General features: G+C 48.1%; 1 protein-coding gene across 4 annotated transcripts in view; it reads left to right on the top strand.

Moving 5' to 3' along the window:
- Positions 1-15006, top strand: part of PPP1R16B (protein phosphatase 1 regulatory subunit 16B) — a 101680-nt gene extending 86674 nt beyond the window's left edge. The window contains exons 7-12 of one of the 4 annotated variants that reach the window (XM_059897382.1): positions 2218-2343; positions 2882-2957; positions 3634-3763; positions 3861-4029; positions 6941-6976; positions 10269-15006. In XM_059897382.1, coding sequence (XP_059753365.1) covers positions 2218-2343; positions 2882-2957; positions 3634-3763; positions 3861-4029; positions 6941-6976; positions 10269-10778 — 1047 coding nt within the window. In that variant the 3' untranslated portion in view covers positions 10779-15006. The remainder of the gene's footprint in view (positions 1-2217; positions 2344-2881; positions 2958-3633; positions 3764-3860; positions 4030-6940; positions 6977-10268) is intronic. The other 3 variants (XM_059897384.1, XM_059897383.1, XM_059897385.1) reach the window with 3 other exon arrangements.
- Positions 15007-18311: the final 3305 nt, after the last annotated feature.

Raw genomic sequence — 18311 nt, 5'->3', positions numbered from 1 at the left:
TAGTTGGATTGAACACTGCTGCATGAACGCTGTATGAAATCATGGCCAGGCTGTATCAGGGAGTTGCCCACCATAGCTGGAGCTCCTCTGGGTCTGTGGCTCAGCCCTCTAGATACAGGGGTCTGCTCCGCTTGGGCTAGCCTCATAGTGGCTCACCCACATGGGCCGGGCACATACTAGGTCTCAGGTCTTCCCAGTAGAGTGGGGAGATGAATAGTACCTTCCTTAAGCATTGTTGGGAGGACTAAATGAGATTCTGCATGTAGGCGCTCAGCACAGAGTCTGTAAACTCTCAATAGATGCTAATGATTAACACATTATTATTATTAACATTATCACTCTACTGTATATAAAATAGATAAACAACAAGGATCTACTGTATAGCACAGGGAACTATATTCAATATCTTGTAATAACCTATAATGGAGAAGAATCTGAAAAAGAATATATATATATATATATATATATATATATAATTGAATGACTTTGCTGTACATCTGAAGCATTGTAAATCAACTGTACTTTAATAAAACAAAAAACCACCAATATTGCTCTCCCAGTCATACCTTTTTATTCCTAGCCATGTATGTGACCCCACAGCTTGTAGTGTCTGGCTGGCCAGCTGTGTGTCATTCTCAACCACTGGCGAGCAGCAGATATTTATAAATCAGATAATGATACCAACTTTCACGTGTGCCTCTACCAGATCACACCCTGAGTTTTTTCTACAAATTAAAAAATAAAGGAAAACCTCCATTTGCCAGAACCTTGCAGCACCCTGACCCCAGGATGATGCAGCATCTGGCCATCAGGGCTCTGTTCTGAAGGCCATGCTTTCCCCATCCCACTGGCTGGGGCTCTGTTGCCCCAGACCTTGGCCCCCCCGGAGAGCACTCTGATTTCCTCCCAGCCTGGCTTCTGCTGGCCTCCTTGGGCTCTCACCTGTCTCCCACCTTGGCTGGGCATTTGGTTTCTCTTTGCCTCATCTCCTTCTCGCTCCTCCATCCATTCCCACAGTGCATCGTGTCATCACTTATGGCTCTCTAAGGATGTTCATCACTTACTGAGGGTTTGTTACGTGCTAAGTACTTTATGTGTTTTCTGGGAGATTGGGCAAGAGGACAACTGAGGTCTGCAAGGTGGTATCTATCACCAGAGACCTTAAATGGTGCCAGGTAGGAGAGATGGGGCCTCAACATGAGCTTTCCCTTATTGGATGTATTGGGTATCTATTGCTGCATAACATACTAACACAACATGTAGCATCTCAAAACAACAATAAATATTTATTATCTCACATCGTTTCTGTAGGTCAGGGAATTGGGAGCAGCTTAGCTGGGTGGCCCTGGCATGGAGTCTCTCATGAGGTTACAGTCAAGATGTCAACCAGGGCTGCAGTCATCTGAAGGCTTGACCGGGGCTGGAGGACTCACTTCCAAAATGGTGCACTCACATGGCTGCAAGTTAGCATTGGCTGTCGTCAGAAGGCCTCAGTTTCTCATCTCTTAGGCTCTCTCCTTAGGGCTGCTTAAGGGTCCTCACAACGTGATGGCTGCCTCCCTCTAGAGTGACTGATGCAAGAGAGCCTAAGGTGGAAGCAGCAATGACTTTTATAACCTCAGAAATCACACACCACCACTTCACCACATCCTATTTGTTAGAAGTGAGTCACTTGTTCTGGCCCACATTCAAGAAGGGAGGCATTAAGCTTCATCTTTTTTTTTTTTTTAATTTTTAAAATTTTATTTTTGGCTGCACTGCATGGCTTGAGGGATCTTATTAGTTCCCCGACCAGGGATTGAACCCAGGCCCTTGGCAGTGAAAGCGCAGAGTCCTAACCACTGGACCACAGGGAATTCCCTAAGCTTCATCTTTTAAAGAGAGATGTGTCAAAGAATTTGTAGACATACTTTAAAACCACCCTATTGGACCTCTGAGACCCCTTCTACAGGGCTCAATGCAGAGTAGGGACTCAGTAAATGCTGTTGCCTTAACTATAGGGCTTGAAGACAGGGGAGAAAGGCTCGCCTGTCTGCCTTACCTTCTAGTTCCATGTTGCAGACTTACTAATGCTCTGTGGCTGGTATTTCCACCTCATTCTATTCCATTCTGCTGGCCCCAAGTATGATCTGGGACTTGGGTCAGGGAACGGGCTCTCCTGCCTCCAAATGAGGGACCAGCCCCATGGGGAATGCTCACGTCTTTCCTCTCCTTCAGCTGCACATAGCTGGAGCCAATGGATACCTGCGGGCAGCCGAGCTCCTCCTGGACCACGGGGTGCGCGTGGATGTGAAGGACTGGGATGGCTGGGAACCCCTACACGCGGCCGCCTTCTGGGGACAGGTAGTTGTCACCCACAGGGCTGTGAAGGAGGCCAGCACAGGGTCAACCTGCTGTCCTTTGGGCTGGAAGTTGGTTCAAAAGAACACAAGACCCACTTAGGGTGTTGGCTACGGCTAGTATGTGGGATATGAAAAGACCTAGGGAGTTTGCAAAAATGATTGACGAGTTGTTTCCTAACAAGACGACAATCCAATTTGCTAGAAAATTCCCCACATTTCTGCCTTGAATAGTTTCTCCATTTGTTTCCCAGATAGAAATCTGTGTGACTTTCACCATTCCTCTTTAAACACCTGACAGCTCTGGAGTTATAGCTGACTCCTTCTTCTGTCCCTTGGTATGGCCCAGACATGCTGGAGGAGGTGTCAAGCCATTGCATTTGCTGGGATTCCTGGCTTTAGGGGGCAGAGCCTTCCCTGGGAGTCAACTTTGCCCCACCATTCTTTGGATCACATCCTAAGAAGCTTTGAACACTCTTTCCACCGCCTAGGCTTTCTGAGCCCTGGGCAGGGGGGAACCTGGGCTTCTTCCTGTGTTTCAGATGCAGATGGCAGAGCTATTGGTGTCCCATGGGGCCAGTCTCAGTGCTAGGACGTCCATGGATGAGATGCCAATAGGTAAGTTCAGGACAACACTTGGTGCATACATAAGCATCCATTGATTTTTTGATGAATAGAGGATAAATGGTTAAATATATGGTTGGATAGATGGTGGGTTGGTGTGTGGATGGATAGTTGGATGAATGAATGAATTAATGGGTGGTAGATTGAGGGATGGATGGATGGATGGATGGATAAGTGGATGAATGTATGTATGAATGAATAAGAGGATGGGTGGGTAGAGGATGAGTCTATGGATGGATGACTGGTTCAGTGAATAGGTAGATGGCTGAATTAAAGGATGAAGTGGATTGAGTGGGTAGGGATGTATGATTTCAGTATCTTTTCATAAGTTCTTGCTTGGGCTACATGGGGTACCTGCTTGTTTCTCTTGATACTTTTTGTGGAGAATTAATGACTCCTCTTGGAAGCTATCAGAGGTGTCTGAATCCTTCAGTCATAACTGGGAATTGGGACTGTACATGGGACATGGGTTTCCTCTTCTTACACTCCTCTAAGGATTGAGTCGTAGCCCAGGAAATAAGGCTGGCACTGTTTTCTCCCCTCCTCCCATGTCCCAAAAGATGCTGGGAGTTTTCAGTGGGTTGGCGTGGCAGCTCCTCTGGTCTGGAGGGCCCTCAGGGGCCACAGCCCCCTGCACTATCCCCCACCATGGGCTCCTTTGCCCCTTCAGACCTGTGTGAAGAGGAAGAGTTCAAGGTACTGCTGTTGGAGCTGAAACACAAGCATGACGTGATCATGAAGTCGCAGTTGAGGCACAAGTCATCCTTGAGCAGGAGGACGTCCAGTGCGGGCAGCCGCGGGTGAGTCAGGGGCAGGGCAGCCGGGGCGCCCGAGGATGCTCCCACCCATGGCGCCTGGATGCAACCTCTCAGCATCGCCCCCCCCAACTCCCCTTAGGAAGGTGGTGCGTCGAGCCAGCCTGTCGGACAGAACCAACCTGTACAGGAAAGAGTATGAGGGAGAGGCCATACTATGGCAGCAGAGGAGCGCAGCCGAGGATCAGCGGACCTCCACCTACAATGGGGACATCAGGGAGACCAGGACAGACCAAGAGAATAAGGACCCGGTGAGTGCCTGCCTCCTGCCCGGCCCCCGTCTTGGTCACTGCCATGGGAGGGGGACAGGGCCCCAGCCTGGTGTTGCTTCTTCATCCCAGAGCCTTCAGAGGGAGGTCAGCTGGCCAGTGCCCTTAAACCAGCTGGATCCTGTCTGATGTGGGCAGCTACCGTGGTTAATGGTGCAAGCGTAGGGTGTGTTCGTGTCAGAGCTGGGAGACTTGCACACAGTAGGGACTCATAATTGCCAGGGAGTGAGGGATCACCATGTGCCTGCTTGGGCTCCAGCAGAAGAGAGATTTAGTTCTGGGCTTCCCAGAAGAGAGATTTAGTAAGGCAGCCACCCTGGGAGAGAGGGCACTACAACTTCTTCGGGGGAAATATAACAAGATGTTGAGAATTGTGTTGAGACATCAGGTTGGAAGAAAATTTTTGAAAAATAGTAAGGGGCTGGCAGGACGTCTAGGAAGCCGGCTCCAGGAGGAGCCAATGATCTGGGCATTAAACCACTTTCCTAAGAGGATGCTGTATTAGTTTCTGAGAACTGCTGTAACGAACTATTGCAAACTTGGTGGCTTGAAGCAACAGAAATGTATTCTCTCCCAGTTCTGGAGGCCAGAAGTCTAAAAATAAAGGTGTCAACAGGGTTGGCTCCTTCTGGGGTCTCAGAAGGGAAATCTGTTCCATGCCTCTCTCCTAGCTTTTGACGGCTCAGGCATTCCTTGGCTTTTTGCTAGCAGGCCTCCAGTCACTGCCTCTGTCTTCACACGGCCTTCCTTGTATATGTGTGGGTATCTCTGTTTTCTCTTAGAAAGATACCAGTCATTGGATTAGGGCCCACCCTCATCCAGTATGACCTCATCTTTTTTTTTTTTTTTTTTCCCTAACATCTTTATTGGAGTATAATTGCTTTACAATGTTGTGTTAGTTTCTGCTGTATAACAAAGTGAATCAGCTATACGTATACATATATCCCCATATCTCCTCCCTCTTGCGTCTCCCTCCCACCCTCCCTATCCCACCCCTCTAGGTCTCATCCAATGTGACCTCATCTTAATTTAACTGATTACACCTGCAAAGACCCTACTTCCAAATAAGGTTACACTCAGAGATGTGGGGTGGGTATGAGTTTTGAGGGGACACTATTCGACTCAGTACCGATACACTCAGGTCCATGCATGGCTGCAGCCTTGCTGAGAGGAGTGAGCAGGTTTGGGACCAGAGCAGAATTGCTGGGGACAAGAAGGAAGAGGGTGACCATACCAGTAGGGGTCTGCCTTTGTGGTTCTTCCATTACACGATGAGCGGCTGAAAACATTTCTAGCAAGTGTTGCTTTGGAGGGATGCAAAACGTCTCAGTGGGACCCTGCTTCCCTGCGTGAACAGGGAGGTCACATGAGGGCTTGTCTTGCCAGCTGGAGAGAAGGCACCTACTCAAGAGAATCCCCATCAAAGCACTGGCTGGGATGGAGCCGGCACACGTGGAGCTTTTGTCTTCCCTCTTCCCTAAGCTTGGGGGTTGGGAGAGAAAAGAGTTGTAGATCAAAATCGAATCACATTTCAAATGCCTCCCAGCTATGCTTTAATTATTTTTTCTTTGTGATTGATGTGTAACTTGTGTAAAGTACACAAATCTTAAATGAATTTTCCAATAAACTTACAAACGCATACCTTCCGATGAAAGTATAGAGCATTTTTGTCATCCCAGAAGGCTCCCATGTTCCCTTTTCCAAGGACTTCTCCCACCCCAAAGGTAGCCACTATTTAACTTGGAGCACTAAAGATTAGTTTTGCAGCTGCATCTGCATATGAATGGACCCAGGCAGTCTATGGTCCTTTGTGTTTGGTTTTTTTGTGTCTCCGAGATTCCTCCGCGTGGTGGCATTCAGCAGCAGTTCATTCTTTTTCATTGCTCCGTAAATTCTGTTATTTACATATTCTACAATTTATGTGCCCATTCGTCCGTGGGTGGACATTTGGGTTGTTTCCAGCTAGGGCTATTTTGAATAAAGCTGCTCCAAACATCCTTGTTTGTGTCTTTTGGTGGACACAAGCACTGTTTTCTGTAGGGTATTTACCCAGGAATGCGGTATGAGTCACGGAGTAGGCTATATGTACCTTTCATAGATCCTGCCAAGCAGTTTTCCAGAGCAGTTGTACCTGTCTGCTCTCCCTTCAGCAGTGAATGCGCCTTTCTTGCCTACTGTTGGTATAGTTAGTTCTTTTCGTGTGAGCCATCCTGGTGGGGTTGCTGTGTAGCTCAAATTTTTAATTTGTTTTTCCCTGATGGTGGATGATGTTGAACCTTTTCTTGTGCTTATTGGCCAACTGGTTATCACTTTGTGCTTCATCTGTTCTTTAGCCCTTTTTTGATGGGTTGTTTATCTTTTCCTTATTGATTCATAGGAGAGACTGAGATTCTTAAAGAAACCCTCAGGGAAGCAACCGCCCCTCCTTCTCCACACCTGCTTCTTTCCTTGTGTTTATTTAGATCTCACAGGCCCCAGGATTCTCTCAGAAGTGCTCATTGATGTAGAGTTTCATTAACCATTAGCCCTGTAGGGAATAAGGTGGGGGGATATGGATGCTGGAGACCAGCCTGAGTTAAGCCTGAGTTTGTTGTTGTTGTTAATTTCTGGGGATTCCTCATCAAGGCTCCGGTTTGTCTGGGGTTGAGTGAAGGCAATTAGATGGGCCACTTGGCCTCAGGGGCTGGGGTTTCAGACCGGGGAGGAGAAGAGAGGGTACAGAGATGGCATAGCCAGAAGCAGGCAGTCCTCTCCCAGGTGCTCAGAAGTCCTGTCCCAGGGAAACTGTCAGCGTCCAGGGTCCCTGTCCCAGCCCCAGAGGGAACAAGGAGATCACAGGATACAGCTACAAAGCTCAAAGCTCCTTCCTTTTTTGTTCCTACTACCTTTCAAGGTCTTAGGTGCTGTCAAGGACGTGATAGTCTATAAGGTAGGGATTCTCAAAGTGTGGTCCCTGGACCAGCAGTGTCAGTGTCACCTGGGAACTTGTTAGAAATGCACATTCTCAGGCCCCACCCCAGATGTACCAAATCATAATCCCTGGGGCTGGGGCCCAGCACTCTGTGTTTTAACCAGCCCTCCAGAGGATTATGATGCATGCACGAATTTGAGAACCACTGATCTAAGGGTGTATTTTCTCAGCCTGACTCCCAAGTCAGGTTGCTGCCAAGGCTCTGTGCTGTTAACCCCCAGGGCTGGCTTGGGTACATAGTTTTGGCAGAGCTGATTCACTGATAGCAGGCACAGCAGTGATAAGACAACCCCGTCTCTTCAACCAGTGGTTCACAATCTTAACTGTACAAGAAAATCACCTTGGGGTGGTGTTTTGTATTTGTTTTTTAAAAACCTGATGTCCAGGCTGCAGTCCCAACTGATTAAATCAGAATCTCCAGGCTTGGGACTCAGGCATTGTATTAATTAATTAATTAATTAATTAATCTATTTATCTTTGGTTGCATTGGGTCTTCATTGTTGCGCGCAGGCTTTCTCTAGTTGCGGCAAGCGGGGGCTACTCTTGGCTGCAGTGCGCGGGCTTCTCATTGCGGTGGCTTCTCTTGTTGTGGAGCATGAGTGCACGGGCTTCAGTAGTTGTGGCACGTGGGCTCAGTAGTTGTGGCTCGCGGGCTCTAGAGCGCAGGCTCAGTAGCTGTGGCGCACGGGCTTAGTTGCTCCCTGGCACGTGGGATCTTCCTGAACCAGAGATTGAACGCTTGTCCCCTGCATTGGCAGGCGGATTCTTAACCACTGCGCCACCAGGGAAGTCCCTATTTATCCATTTAATGAATGGACTTTATGTATTTATTTATTTTTTGAGTAGTTTTAGATTTACAGAAAAATAAGCGGGGGGGACTTCCTTGGTGGTCCAATGGTTAAGACTCCACGCTTCCACTGCAGGGGTATGGGTTTGATTCCTGGTCGGGTAACTAAGATCCCACACGCTGCGATGCAGCCAAAAAAAAAATAAGAAAAATAAGTGGGAAGTACAGACAGTTCCAATATACCCTCGTTATCATGCCCCCCTGTTTCCACTATTATTAACCTCTTGCTTTAGTGTAGTATACACGTTATCATTGATGAGCCAGTATTGATACATTATATTAACTAAAGTCCATAGTTTCCATTAGGGTTCACTTTTCTGGTTGTACGTTCTATGGATTTTAACAAATATATAATGTCATGTGTCCATTATTAAAGTGTCATACAGAATATTTTCATTGCCCTAAAAATCCCTGATGGTCCCTATTCATCCCTTCCCAACCCCAGGCAATCACTGATCTTTTTACCGTCTCCAAAGTTTTGCCTTTTCCAAAATCATACAGTATGTTGATTGAATCACACAGTATGTTGCTTTTCAGATCGGCATTGTATAAGTGTTTAAAATCTCCGAGATGATTCCAATATGCACTCAAGGCTGAGAACGAGTGTCTTCCATCCCTGCTACTCAAATTATTTGCAGGAACTTGTTAGAAATGCGGAAATTTGGGTCCCAACCCAGACCTAGTGAATCAGAATATACATTTTAACAAAAGCCCCAGGTGACTCATATGCACATGAAAGTATGAGAAGCACTGATTTAGACCATCAAGAATCTGCATCCCCCCATCCCGCGTATGTCATCAGTTTGCCTGCATAGTTCAGAAGAAGCCACTGAATAAACAGAAGAAACACACACATAAATGGAAACTTTCTATGGGAAGCGTCCCTCTCCTTACCATATTTTAATCTAATTATATATTTCTTGGAGATCTTTCCAAGAAATCAGATTCTTGGAATCACAAGTCAGCACATAGAGACTTCCTTCATTTTTTCCTACCAGCTCCAGAACAGTCTAATACAAGTACTTGCCATAATTTCCCACCTGCCTAATGATGGTTTCCATGCTCCCCTGAGGGAATCTATCTGTGAAACAAAGTCCTAGAAATGGGCTTGCTTGTGCAAAGTATATATTTTTCTTAAAACCAAAAAAATTTTGTTTTTGGTGGATGGTGTGACATTGTCCTCCAAAGAAGTTGTGGCAGTTGACACTCCTGTGTACTTTGCACACCCTTGCAAGCACTGAATAATAACAAACTTTAAAAATATTTGTCGGGAATTCTCTGGCAGTCCAGTGGTTAGGACTCTGCGCTTTCACTGCCGAAGGCCCGGGTTTGATCCCTGGTCAGGGAACTGAGATTCCACAAGCCACTCAGTGCACTTCCCCGCCAACCAAAAAAAAAAAATTTGTTGGGACTTCCATGATGGTCCAGTGGTTAAGAATCCACCTTCCAATGCAGGGGACAGAGGTTCGATCCCTGGTCAGGATCCGGGCAACTAAGCCCGCACACCACAACTACTGAGCCCGCATACTGCAACTAAGACCCAACGCAGCCAAAAATAAATAATAAATAAATAAATAAATAAATAAATAAATATATTTTTTAAATTTGTCAATGTGCTGGGTAAAAATGATATTTTGTTGTTTAAATTTTTATGTCATTAACTATTTGTGAGATTGAATATTTTTCCTATATTTATATGCTATATAGATCTACATTTTGCTGTGATCTGCATATTAATGTCCTTTGCCTGTGTTTTCTGTTGGGTAGTTGGGCTTTTTCAAATGGACTTTTAAGAGCTCTTTATACATTTGGAAATTAGTCCCTTTTGTCTCTTATAGGTTGTAAATATATTTCTAGTTTTTCATGTGTCTTTTGACTTTGTGATTTTTGCTATGCTTTATATTTTTGTCACTGTCAGATGAATCTACCTTTTAGTCATAGTTTCTAGGCTGCAGCTACTTTTAAAGCTCTTATTACCCAGAGATTTCTGGGTATAAAAGATCTCTGGGTAAGAGCCTCTTCCATTTGTAGTGGAGATCTACCAGGGGATAAGAGGAAGGATTACAAGTGACCAAAAACCCAACTAAAATCGACTTATACAAAAAAGAGATGCATTGGCTTATGTAACTGGGAACCCACCTCTGAACCAATTCCTGTAGTGAGTTTATTGATTGGCCAGGCCTGGGGTCATGGTCTTTCGCTGGGAGCAAAGATGGGAGTTGGTCAGCTCTATCAAAACCCATAGATTGGTGAGTTCCCCAAAGGAAAATAGAGGTCTTATTACCCAGGTAGGGAAAATGGATGAGGACAGGCCCAAACAATCATGCTTTCAGCAGAGGCACAAGTGGGGTATGGGTTCAGATCTTCCAGCCAGCTGGTAACGTTGTCCTTCTCACCCTCAAGAACCCCAGGCTGGAGAAGCCCGTGCTGCTCTCCGAGTTTCCTACCAAGATCCCACGAAGTGAAATGGACGTGCCTGTTGAGAACGGTCTCCGGGCTCCGGTCAGCACCTACCAGTATGCACTGTCCAACGGGGACGTCTGGAAAGTGCATGAGGTGCCGGACTACAACATGGCCTATGGCAACCCTGGCATGGCTGATGCCACCCCGCCCTGGAGTGGCTACAAGGAACAGAGCCCCCAGACGCTTCTGGAGCTGAAGCGGCAGCGGGCCGCAGCCAAGCTGCTCAGCCACCCCTTCCTGAGCACCCATCTGGGTAGCGGCATGGCCAGGACGGGTGAGGGCAGCAGCGAAGGCAAGGCCCCCTTGATCGGAGGCAGAACTTCCCCATACAGCAGCAATGGGACCTCGGTGTATTACACAGTCACCAGTGGAGACCCCCCACTCTTGAAGTTCAAGGCCCCCATGGAGGAGATGGAGGAGAAGGTCCACGGCTGCTGCCGCATCTCCTAGACCCTGAGGGATGGAGGAGAGGGATGTTCTGGGGAGAGGATCCCTGGAATCCAGGCCAGCCCAGCAGCCCTGGCTGGGGAGGCTTCAGAGGGCAGCTGGGGGGAGGTGGGCTCTGCTTTCCAGAGGAAGGCTAACCTCACCTCTCAGCCAGCTGCCCATAGCACCACCACTTCCCACCGTTCTGCTTCTTGCCGCATTGTCTGCCATCAAAAAACAAGGCCCATAGTGGCTTCCTGACTCATCCTGCTGTCAGATTTCGGGAGGGCGGGCTGGGATTCCAGTTCTGTTGTTGGTAAAGGCTTCTCTGGACCAGTACTCACATGTGACATATCAATACACACACACACACGCACACACAATCAACATGTGTAGGGATGACACAGCTGGGCTCATGGGAAGCAGGTGGGACTGAGAATTTGTGGGCTCTTCCCAAGAGGATTGAAGTTAAGACTCAAGAGTTTTGTCGCCACTGCCAACATGGCTTTAGCAGGGGAGGAGGCCTGCTAAGCTGATACCTGTCATCCTGCCCAGAGCCCTACCAGGGTTTTGTATCGTCATCCACATCCGGCAGGAGCAGGAGGTCCTCTCTGTGTCCAGAGGGAGCTATGCACCCACATGGCGTGGATGAGATGGGCGTAGGCCTGCTCCCCACAGCCTTGCTTGTGCCAAATGCCAGCTGTGTGAGTGCCCAGGGGCCGAGATGGAAAACCCGGCTATTCCAATCCTGGAATAATCCAGATCATATTTTGCTCTTGGATGGAAGCATCAAAAAAATGGAGGGGAGAGAGAACAAAGGTAGCGTTTCCAAAAGTGCATTTGATAAAAGAATTCTTTTAGGCTACAAAGCTCCAGGTTGGGAAAGGGGGTCCACTGAATTAGCTTTCTTTCCTGAACAGTATCAAGATCACTAGGTTTTACTGACTGGTGTTGGACAAATGAAGCTAAGCGAGAAACTTCAGTTGGAAGGGCTTTTCCAGGGAGAGAGGCGAGTTCATGCTGTTAATTTCTGCAGACGTCTCTGGTAACCATGACAGAGCCCAGCGCCCTGGCCAACCTTTGTGAATATTAGGCTGATTTCAGTCCAGCCTGTCTCAGCCGGCCCTCCTCAGACTAAGCCATCAGAGTGAGCAGTGGGGGTGCTGCTGGGGCCCCTGCCTCTCCCAGAGTGAATGCTCAGTACTCCCAGCCCAGCTTTGCTTTTTCTGGAATGCTTGGTGAGACGGGTTTGCCAGTTGGCCCTTGTGAGTTCCTGTCTGGCTCGGGGGCTCCCATCCTGCTCCTGCCAGAGTGGTGACAGCCCAAGGCTGAAAATCCAAGGTGCACATGGTCCAACACCCTGCACTGCATTCAGGAGAGCGGTGGTGGGGCTGTAGCTGGGTCTTGCCCCAGCTCTACTATTTCATAGCCCCAATCTTTCCGATGCTGGGGAGGGACAGGCTGCCTGCCATCTCTCCACTGCATTCTCTCATGAGCCCCTTTGACATTGTTGCCCATGAGTTGGGCGCTGTCCACGGGCTCAGCCAAAACCTTCTGGTATAACTAACTAACTGCAGGTTGGTTTCCTGCTCTGTGCACCCTTTACTTGTCTCAAACTACCTCTTTAGAGCTCTGAAGGGGCCCCTGAGGTCCAGATTCTGGAATTTGGGGGACAAATCTGGGTTTCCTTTAACCCTTTTCTTTCTGAGCTTATGAGAAATTCTCACCAAGAGACTCTGGGCCAGAGGCTGGGGCTGGAGGAGCCCCCTTGTGCCACAGTCCTAGTAATGAGGTCGCCTGTCTGTCCCAGTCCTCCACTGTGGCCGCCACGGCTCCCATAGCCCAGAGGCAGAGCTGGATCCCAAGGGCCTTGCTGATGCTTTACCAGGAGCAGGGCAGCTGGGTCAGAGGACAGTGCTCCTGGATGCAGGGAGAGTCACAGCACCAGGCCACTCCCACCCCAGCTCCAGGACAGATCCAGGCCAGTGTGGAAAGGCAGGTCGTGTGCGTGACACCTGCCACATCCCTGGGGTCTGGGGCTGACTCTCCATCATCTCATCCTATGGCTGGAGCAGGGCAGGGATGATTCAAAACACACATACCTTTTAGGCTTTAAAATAGTGTTCAGATCAGACTGACACTGAAATTCCTCTTGAGCCGACTTGAGCTGCGAGCTGGGAGGTGCTGAGAGAAGACACACGCTCCTAGGAGAGAGCTGTGTTAAGTTTTCAGATCTGTTTGCTCAGGGGCCAGAGACTGAAGGTATTTATTGCCCGCTCTGAGCCCTTCTGGCTATTCCCTCCTTCCTGCTTTGCTTCCTGCCTCCTGGGCCATTCCTCTCCCACCCAGAAGGCTGGGGATCCCAGCTGGTCCCCTAACAGGAGCCAACTGCAGACTCTTGGGCTTTAGCTCATGTTTTCAGTCAGGGATTAAACCATTCCCTTCAAGTACCCGGGGGAACTTTCCCTGTGGGTCTCCTCGGTGTCGAGGGACAAGCTGGGGCCAAGGTCGTTCATTTATTCACTCATGTAGTTTATTGAGTAGCTGTGACTCACCAGGCACTATATTAGGTTCCGGGGATGAAGGAGGAATGAGGGAGTGAGGAGATTGCTCTTTGCATTTCCATCCTTTGAGGACCATGAGCACCAGCAGCCCCATTCAATTCACCTGAGACAGAAAGGCTGCTTCCTAGTCCAGCAACCCTTTGCTTTTCCGCTCCTAGAATCCCTAGAGTATGAATTCCTTTAGCTGGGAAGCTGCTGACATCACCACCCCGGGATAACATTTGCCACTAAATGGAGATGCTGGATCTTGGGTTCCAGGCAGATACCATCCCAAGTCCACCTGGGACTTTCAAGGATAACTGCCTTTAGGCCAGCATCTTTCAGCCACTGTATAATACCAGTTTGAAGTCAGTGTCTAGAAGAACAAGGAGTCTGGAATTTGTTGCCAAACGCATCTCAGGTTCTTAAGCTCATCATCTTTTCCTCATTTTTGCTCATTTATTACCTAGTCCTCCTGCCCCACCAATGGATATTGGGAGGAAAAGGAGCTTCTCCTTTAATATCGAAAACTTTCCTCAGGAGTCTGCCTCTATTCCTGGCAGGTGTGGATCAAGGAGCAGGGAGAAAGCTGGCAAGGTCGACCAGATGCCCAGCTCCCGCTTAGACCCAGGTCTGGTGGCAGTTCCTGGCAGATTAAAGGAGGCTACTTCTAAAGCATGTGCCACATGGCTCCCTGTGAGCTCTGGCCCTTGCTCCCACCTTATGCCCCAAACAACTGAAAATTGGTGGCTATCACCAGAGAGTGAGTTTCTGGCCTGAGAGTAGCTCCAGGAAGTTGAGTGCACCCTAAGCCCAGGTCTTCTGAAGACTTCAGGATGTAATTCTCCATCAAATATGCAGCATTGGTGAAACTGCTCTGTACTGTTTGATCAATTTCAATAGGCTTAGAAAAGTTAACAAAGCTGTGTCCCCTGTCCTACCCACCAGTTTGCTGGCCTTGTAATAACATGAGACCATTTTGGTTGTTGGTGTCAGATATCTTTTGATCTTGAGTTCTCCCTCCCACTTGCTTTCCCAGAGCAGAATACTGGGACGCTTTCCAGAAGGGCGCTCCTTACAGGATGCCCAGAAGGACTGTATTTAACTCTTGCTATTGTGGCCTGGGGACAGCCTCCCCTCCCCCAGGGCACATAAGAGCAAAGAGTCATGTGGTCAGTGGGTGACTCCGCAGAAGTGACCGCCTCTGCTAGAAGCTTTCCTTGACAGTCTCTTGTTAGCCGGTTGGCCGGAGGGCCTGCTTCCCATGGGCATTGCAAGTGCCACAGTGCGGGGCCTGGCTCTGTGCAACCAGGAAAAGTCTGCAGACCCACAGCCCTCCGCAATAATTCACCAGACCAGAAGCCACTGATGTACAGAGAACATTTAAGAAAAATGTATTTTATGTGAAAAAAAAAAAGTTAAAACTCTGTATACTGTATCAGCAGCTTTGTGTAAAAATGGCAATCAAGAGAGTCTAATATATTTAAAACTTTTTTTTAAAAAAATCCTCGTGGATCTTTGATATTGTATTGAAGTAACTTCCAGGTAGCACCACGCCATGCGGCAGTGGTGAGCCCCGTGTTCAAGACTGTGGCTCGACCACATCCCAGAGGGGCGCACCCCTGGAGTTGCTTCCAGCTGCCAAGGCCTGTGACAGAATTCGCTGTTAAGAGTTTTTAATTAAGATTATTAAATTCCTTTTAATAACACCTGTTTAGTGTGGCTGTGGTCATTGCTATGAGCTTGCTTGAACCCTAATGATTTGAATTCATAAAACGGTAGTGCCCGGGATAAAGGGCAGGGGAGGGTTCCAGGTCCCTGATCCCACCACAGAGGGCTCTCCCAGTTGGCCCCTGAATCAGAGGGAGCTCTGAGGGCTCAGATACAGAGAGGTATCTTTCTAGACTGCAAGAAGGTGAAACCTGGTGAAATCAAGAAAAGAAGGGTGGTTGAAAATGAGCTTCACTCTGTCAAATGCTTCTTTTGAAATTAACATGGAGCCCTATAATAGCTCATATAACATTTTCCCCCACACTTTCAAATGGTTGTCTGATGACACATTTATATGTAACAGGGCTGCCCTTCTCTTCTGTTCTCTTCTTGGAGTGCACTGACCTGTCCTATCCTCTTCTCCCCACTCCACCCCAGTCCTTCTCCTCATACAGTTAATAGTGGGGAAGTAAAATACTACATACTACTTCACATTATTACAACAATTCAGCAGGTGAGACCGTGGTTATTCTCACTTCTGACCTTAAGCAATAGGGAGATTGACAAACTCTATGGTTGCACAGCCCCAGGCAGTGGTCATTGTTTTCATCACATACAGAAGTTTGTTGGTGTCTTGGAAGAGGATGAAAAAGGATGCTGTCTCGGACCCTTCTGGATGCTGGCTGCCAGAGCAGGGACACACAGAAATCTCCACACTTGGGCTTGAAAAATTTCATAAACAGGCTGAGTATGGGGAGAGAGGGGAAGAACAGAAGTATCTTTGTAGCAGGGGACATTCATCCATTTAAAAAAGTATATTGAGGACTTCCCTGGTGGCGCGGTGCTTAAGAATCCGCCTGCCAATGCAGGGGACACAGGTTCGAGCCCTGGTCCACGAAGATCCCACACGCCACGGAGCAACTAAGCCCGTGCGCCACAACTACTGAGCCTGTGCTCTAGAGCCCGCGAGCCACAACTACGGAGCCCACATGCCACAACTACTGAAGCCCGTGTGCCCACAGCCTGTGCTCTGCAACAAGAGAAGCCACTGCAATGAGAAGCCCGCGCACCGCGACAAAGAGTAGCCCCTACTCACCGCAACTAGAGAAAGCCCACGCGCAGCAACGAAGACCCAACGCAGCCAAAAATAAAATAAATAAAATAAATAAATTTATTTTAAAAAAGTATATTGATACATGATAATGGTAACGTCCCACATTTACGAAGCACTTTACAGTTGTATATATGTCTTCTCATTTACACAAAGAAAATGAGGCCTGAAAATTGGCTATTAGATTTAACACCGTGGAGCTCATGACAATATTTTTATTTTTTTAAGATTTTTTTTTTGATGTGGACCATTTTTAAAGTCTTTATTGAACTTGTTATAATACTGCTTCTGTTTTTTATGTTTTGGTTTTTTGGCCACGAGGCATGTGGGTTCCTAGCTCCCCGACCAGGGATCAAACCTGCAACCCCTGCATTGGAAGGCAAAGTCTTAACCACTGGACTGCCAGGGAGGTCCCTCACGATGATCTTGACAAGAGGTTTTGGTTGGCCAGTGTAGGAATCAGCCTGATTGGACAGGATTCAAGACAGAATGGGAGGAAGGCTGGAGATGGCAAGTATAGACAACTTGTTTGAGGCTTTATGCTATAAAAGTGACAGAAATGGGGAGGAAGCTCTAGAGGGATGTAGGGTCATGAGAGTGTTGTTTGCAGGATGAAAAATATTACAGCATGTTTGTATGCTGATAGGAATGAACCAGTAAAGCAGGGAAATTGATGATCCAGGAAAGAGGAGGGAATTGCTGGAGAGACATAGGTTAGTAGTAGGGGATTGGCAACTACTGCCCAAATGGAAGGACTGGCGTTAGACAGGCTCACACACAGTTCATCCATAGCAACGGAAGGCCCAGTATGTGGGCAGAGATGCAGACAGGTAGGAAGATGTGGTGGGAGCATGTGGAACTATCTTCTCTGACTGCTATTATTTTCTCAGTGAAATAGAAAGCAAACTCTAAGAGTAAGAATGAAAGAGGAAAAGGTAGAGAGAAGTAGCGCAATAGAGGCTAGCAGGCAACCTTAAGGGCCCACTTGAGACCATGAATTTCAGGCACAACTGGTGGGCGTGATTGTGTCTTTCTTTTCCCCTGCACTGTATGGCGGCCTGGGTGCAGGAGGAAAGTAGGTGGAGAGTGGGGTTTAACCAGGTTTGGGGTTTTGCCAGGCAAAAAACGAGGAGGCGGGCTTCCCTGGTGGCGCAGTGGTTGAGAATCTGCCTGCCAATGCCAGGGGACACGGGTTCGAGCCCTGTGGAAGATCCCACATGCCGCGGAGCAACTAGGCCCGTGAGCCACAACTACTGAGCCTGCGCGTCTGGAGCCTGTGCTCCGCAACAAGAGAGGCCGCGATAGTGAGAGGCCCGCACACCGCGATGAAGAGTGGCCCCCGCTCACCGCAACTAGAGAAAGCCCTCGCACAGAAACGAAGACCCAACACAGCCAAAAATAAATAATAAATAAATAATAAATAAATTTTTTTAAAAAGTTTAAAAAAACATCTACCGCATCTGGTTCTTTGGGTCATTTAAAAAAACAAAAAAACAAAAATAAACGAGGAGGCGAGGGACTTCCCTGGCAGTCCTGTGGTTAAGACTTCGCCTTCCAATGCAGGGGGTGCGGGTTTGATCCCTGGTTGGGGAGCTAATATCCCACATGCCTGGCGGCCAAAAAGCCAAAACATAAAACAGAAGCAATATTGTAACAAATTCAATAAAGACTTTAAAAATGGTCCACATCCAAAAAAAAAAAAATCTTAAAAGAAAACGATGAGGGGAGAGAAGAGAAAGCTACCTGAAAGTGTAATCAAAGGAGTGGCTATTATGACGGACCGGTATTTTTGAACGAATGAATGAATGATTTCAATTTTGGGGAGTGGCTGGCCTCACCCAAGCTCTGAGAGACCCGGAGAAGCACGGTCAGTGGGTCAGTGTGCCTCGAGCAGGTCCCAGCCTCTCCTCCCAGTTCACATTCCTGACCTCCCTGGGCCTTGTAGGGCCGCGCTGTGGGGCAGCCGGCGGGGGGAGCGCGAGGATGGCTGTGGTCGGGCTCTCCGGCTTCAGTTCGGGCTCCCTGCCTGCCCCACCGCCCCGGGTACCACGGCCACTCAGGCCTGACATCCGCTCTCTAGTTGATCTTGATGAACTCGGCTCCCCGCAGGACCAGAGCAGGAACGCTACCTCGGAACAGGAACTTAGTCGCCAAGATAAAGTTCCGCTGAGCAACCACGGAGCAAGAACGTGG

This window comes from Balaenoptera ricei, chromosome 15 (genome assembly GCF_028023285.1).
Source record: "Balaenoptera ricei isolate mBalRic1 chromosome 15, mBalRic1.hap2, whole genome shotgun sequence".
Taxonomy (NCBI): Eukaryota; Metazoa; Chordata; class Mammalia; order Artiodactyla; family Balaenopteridae; genus Balaenoptera; species Balaenoptera ricei.
This window is presented reverse-complemented; position numbering and strand designations above follow the sequence as displayed.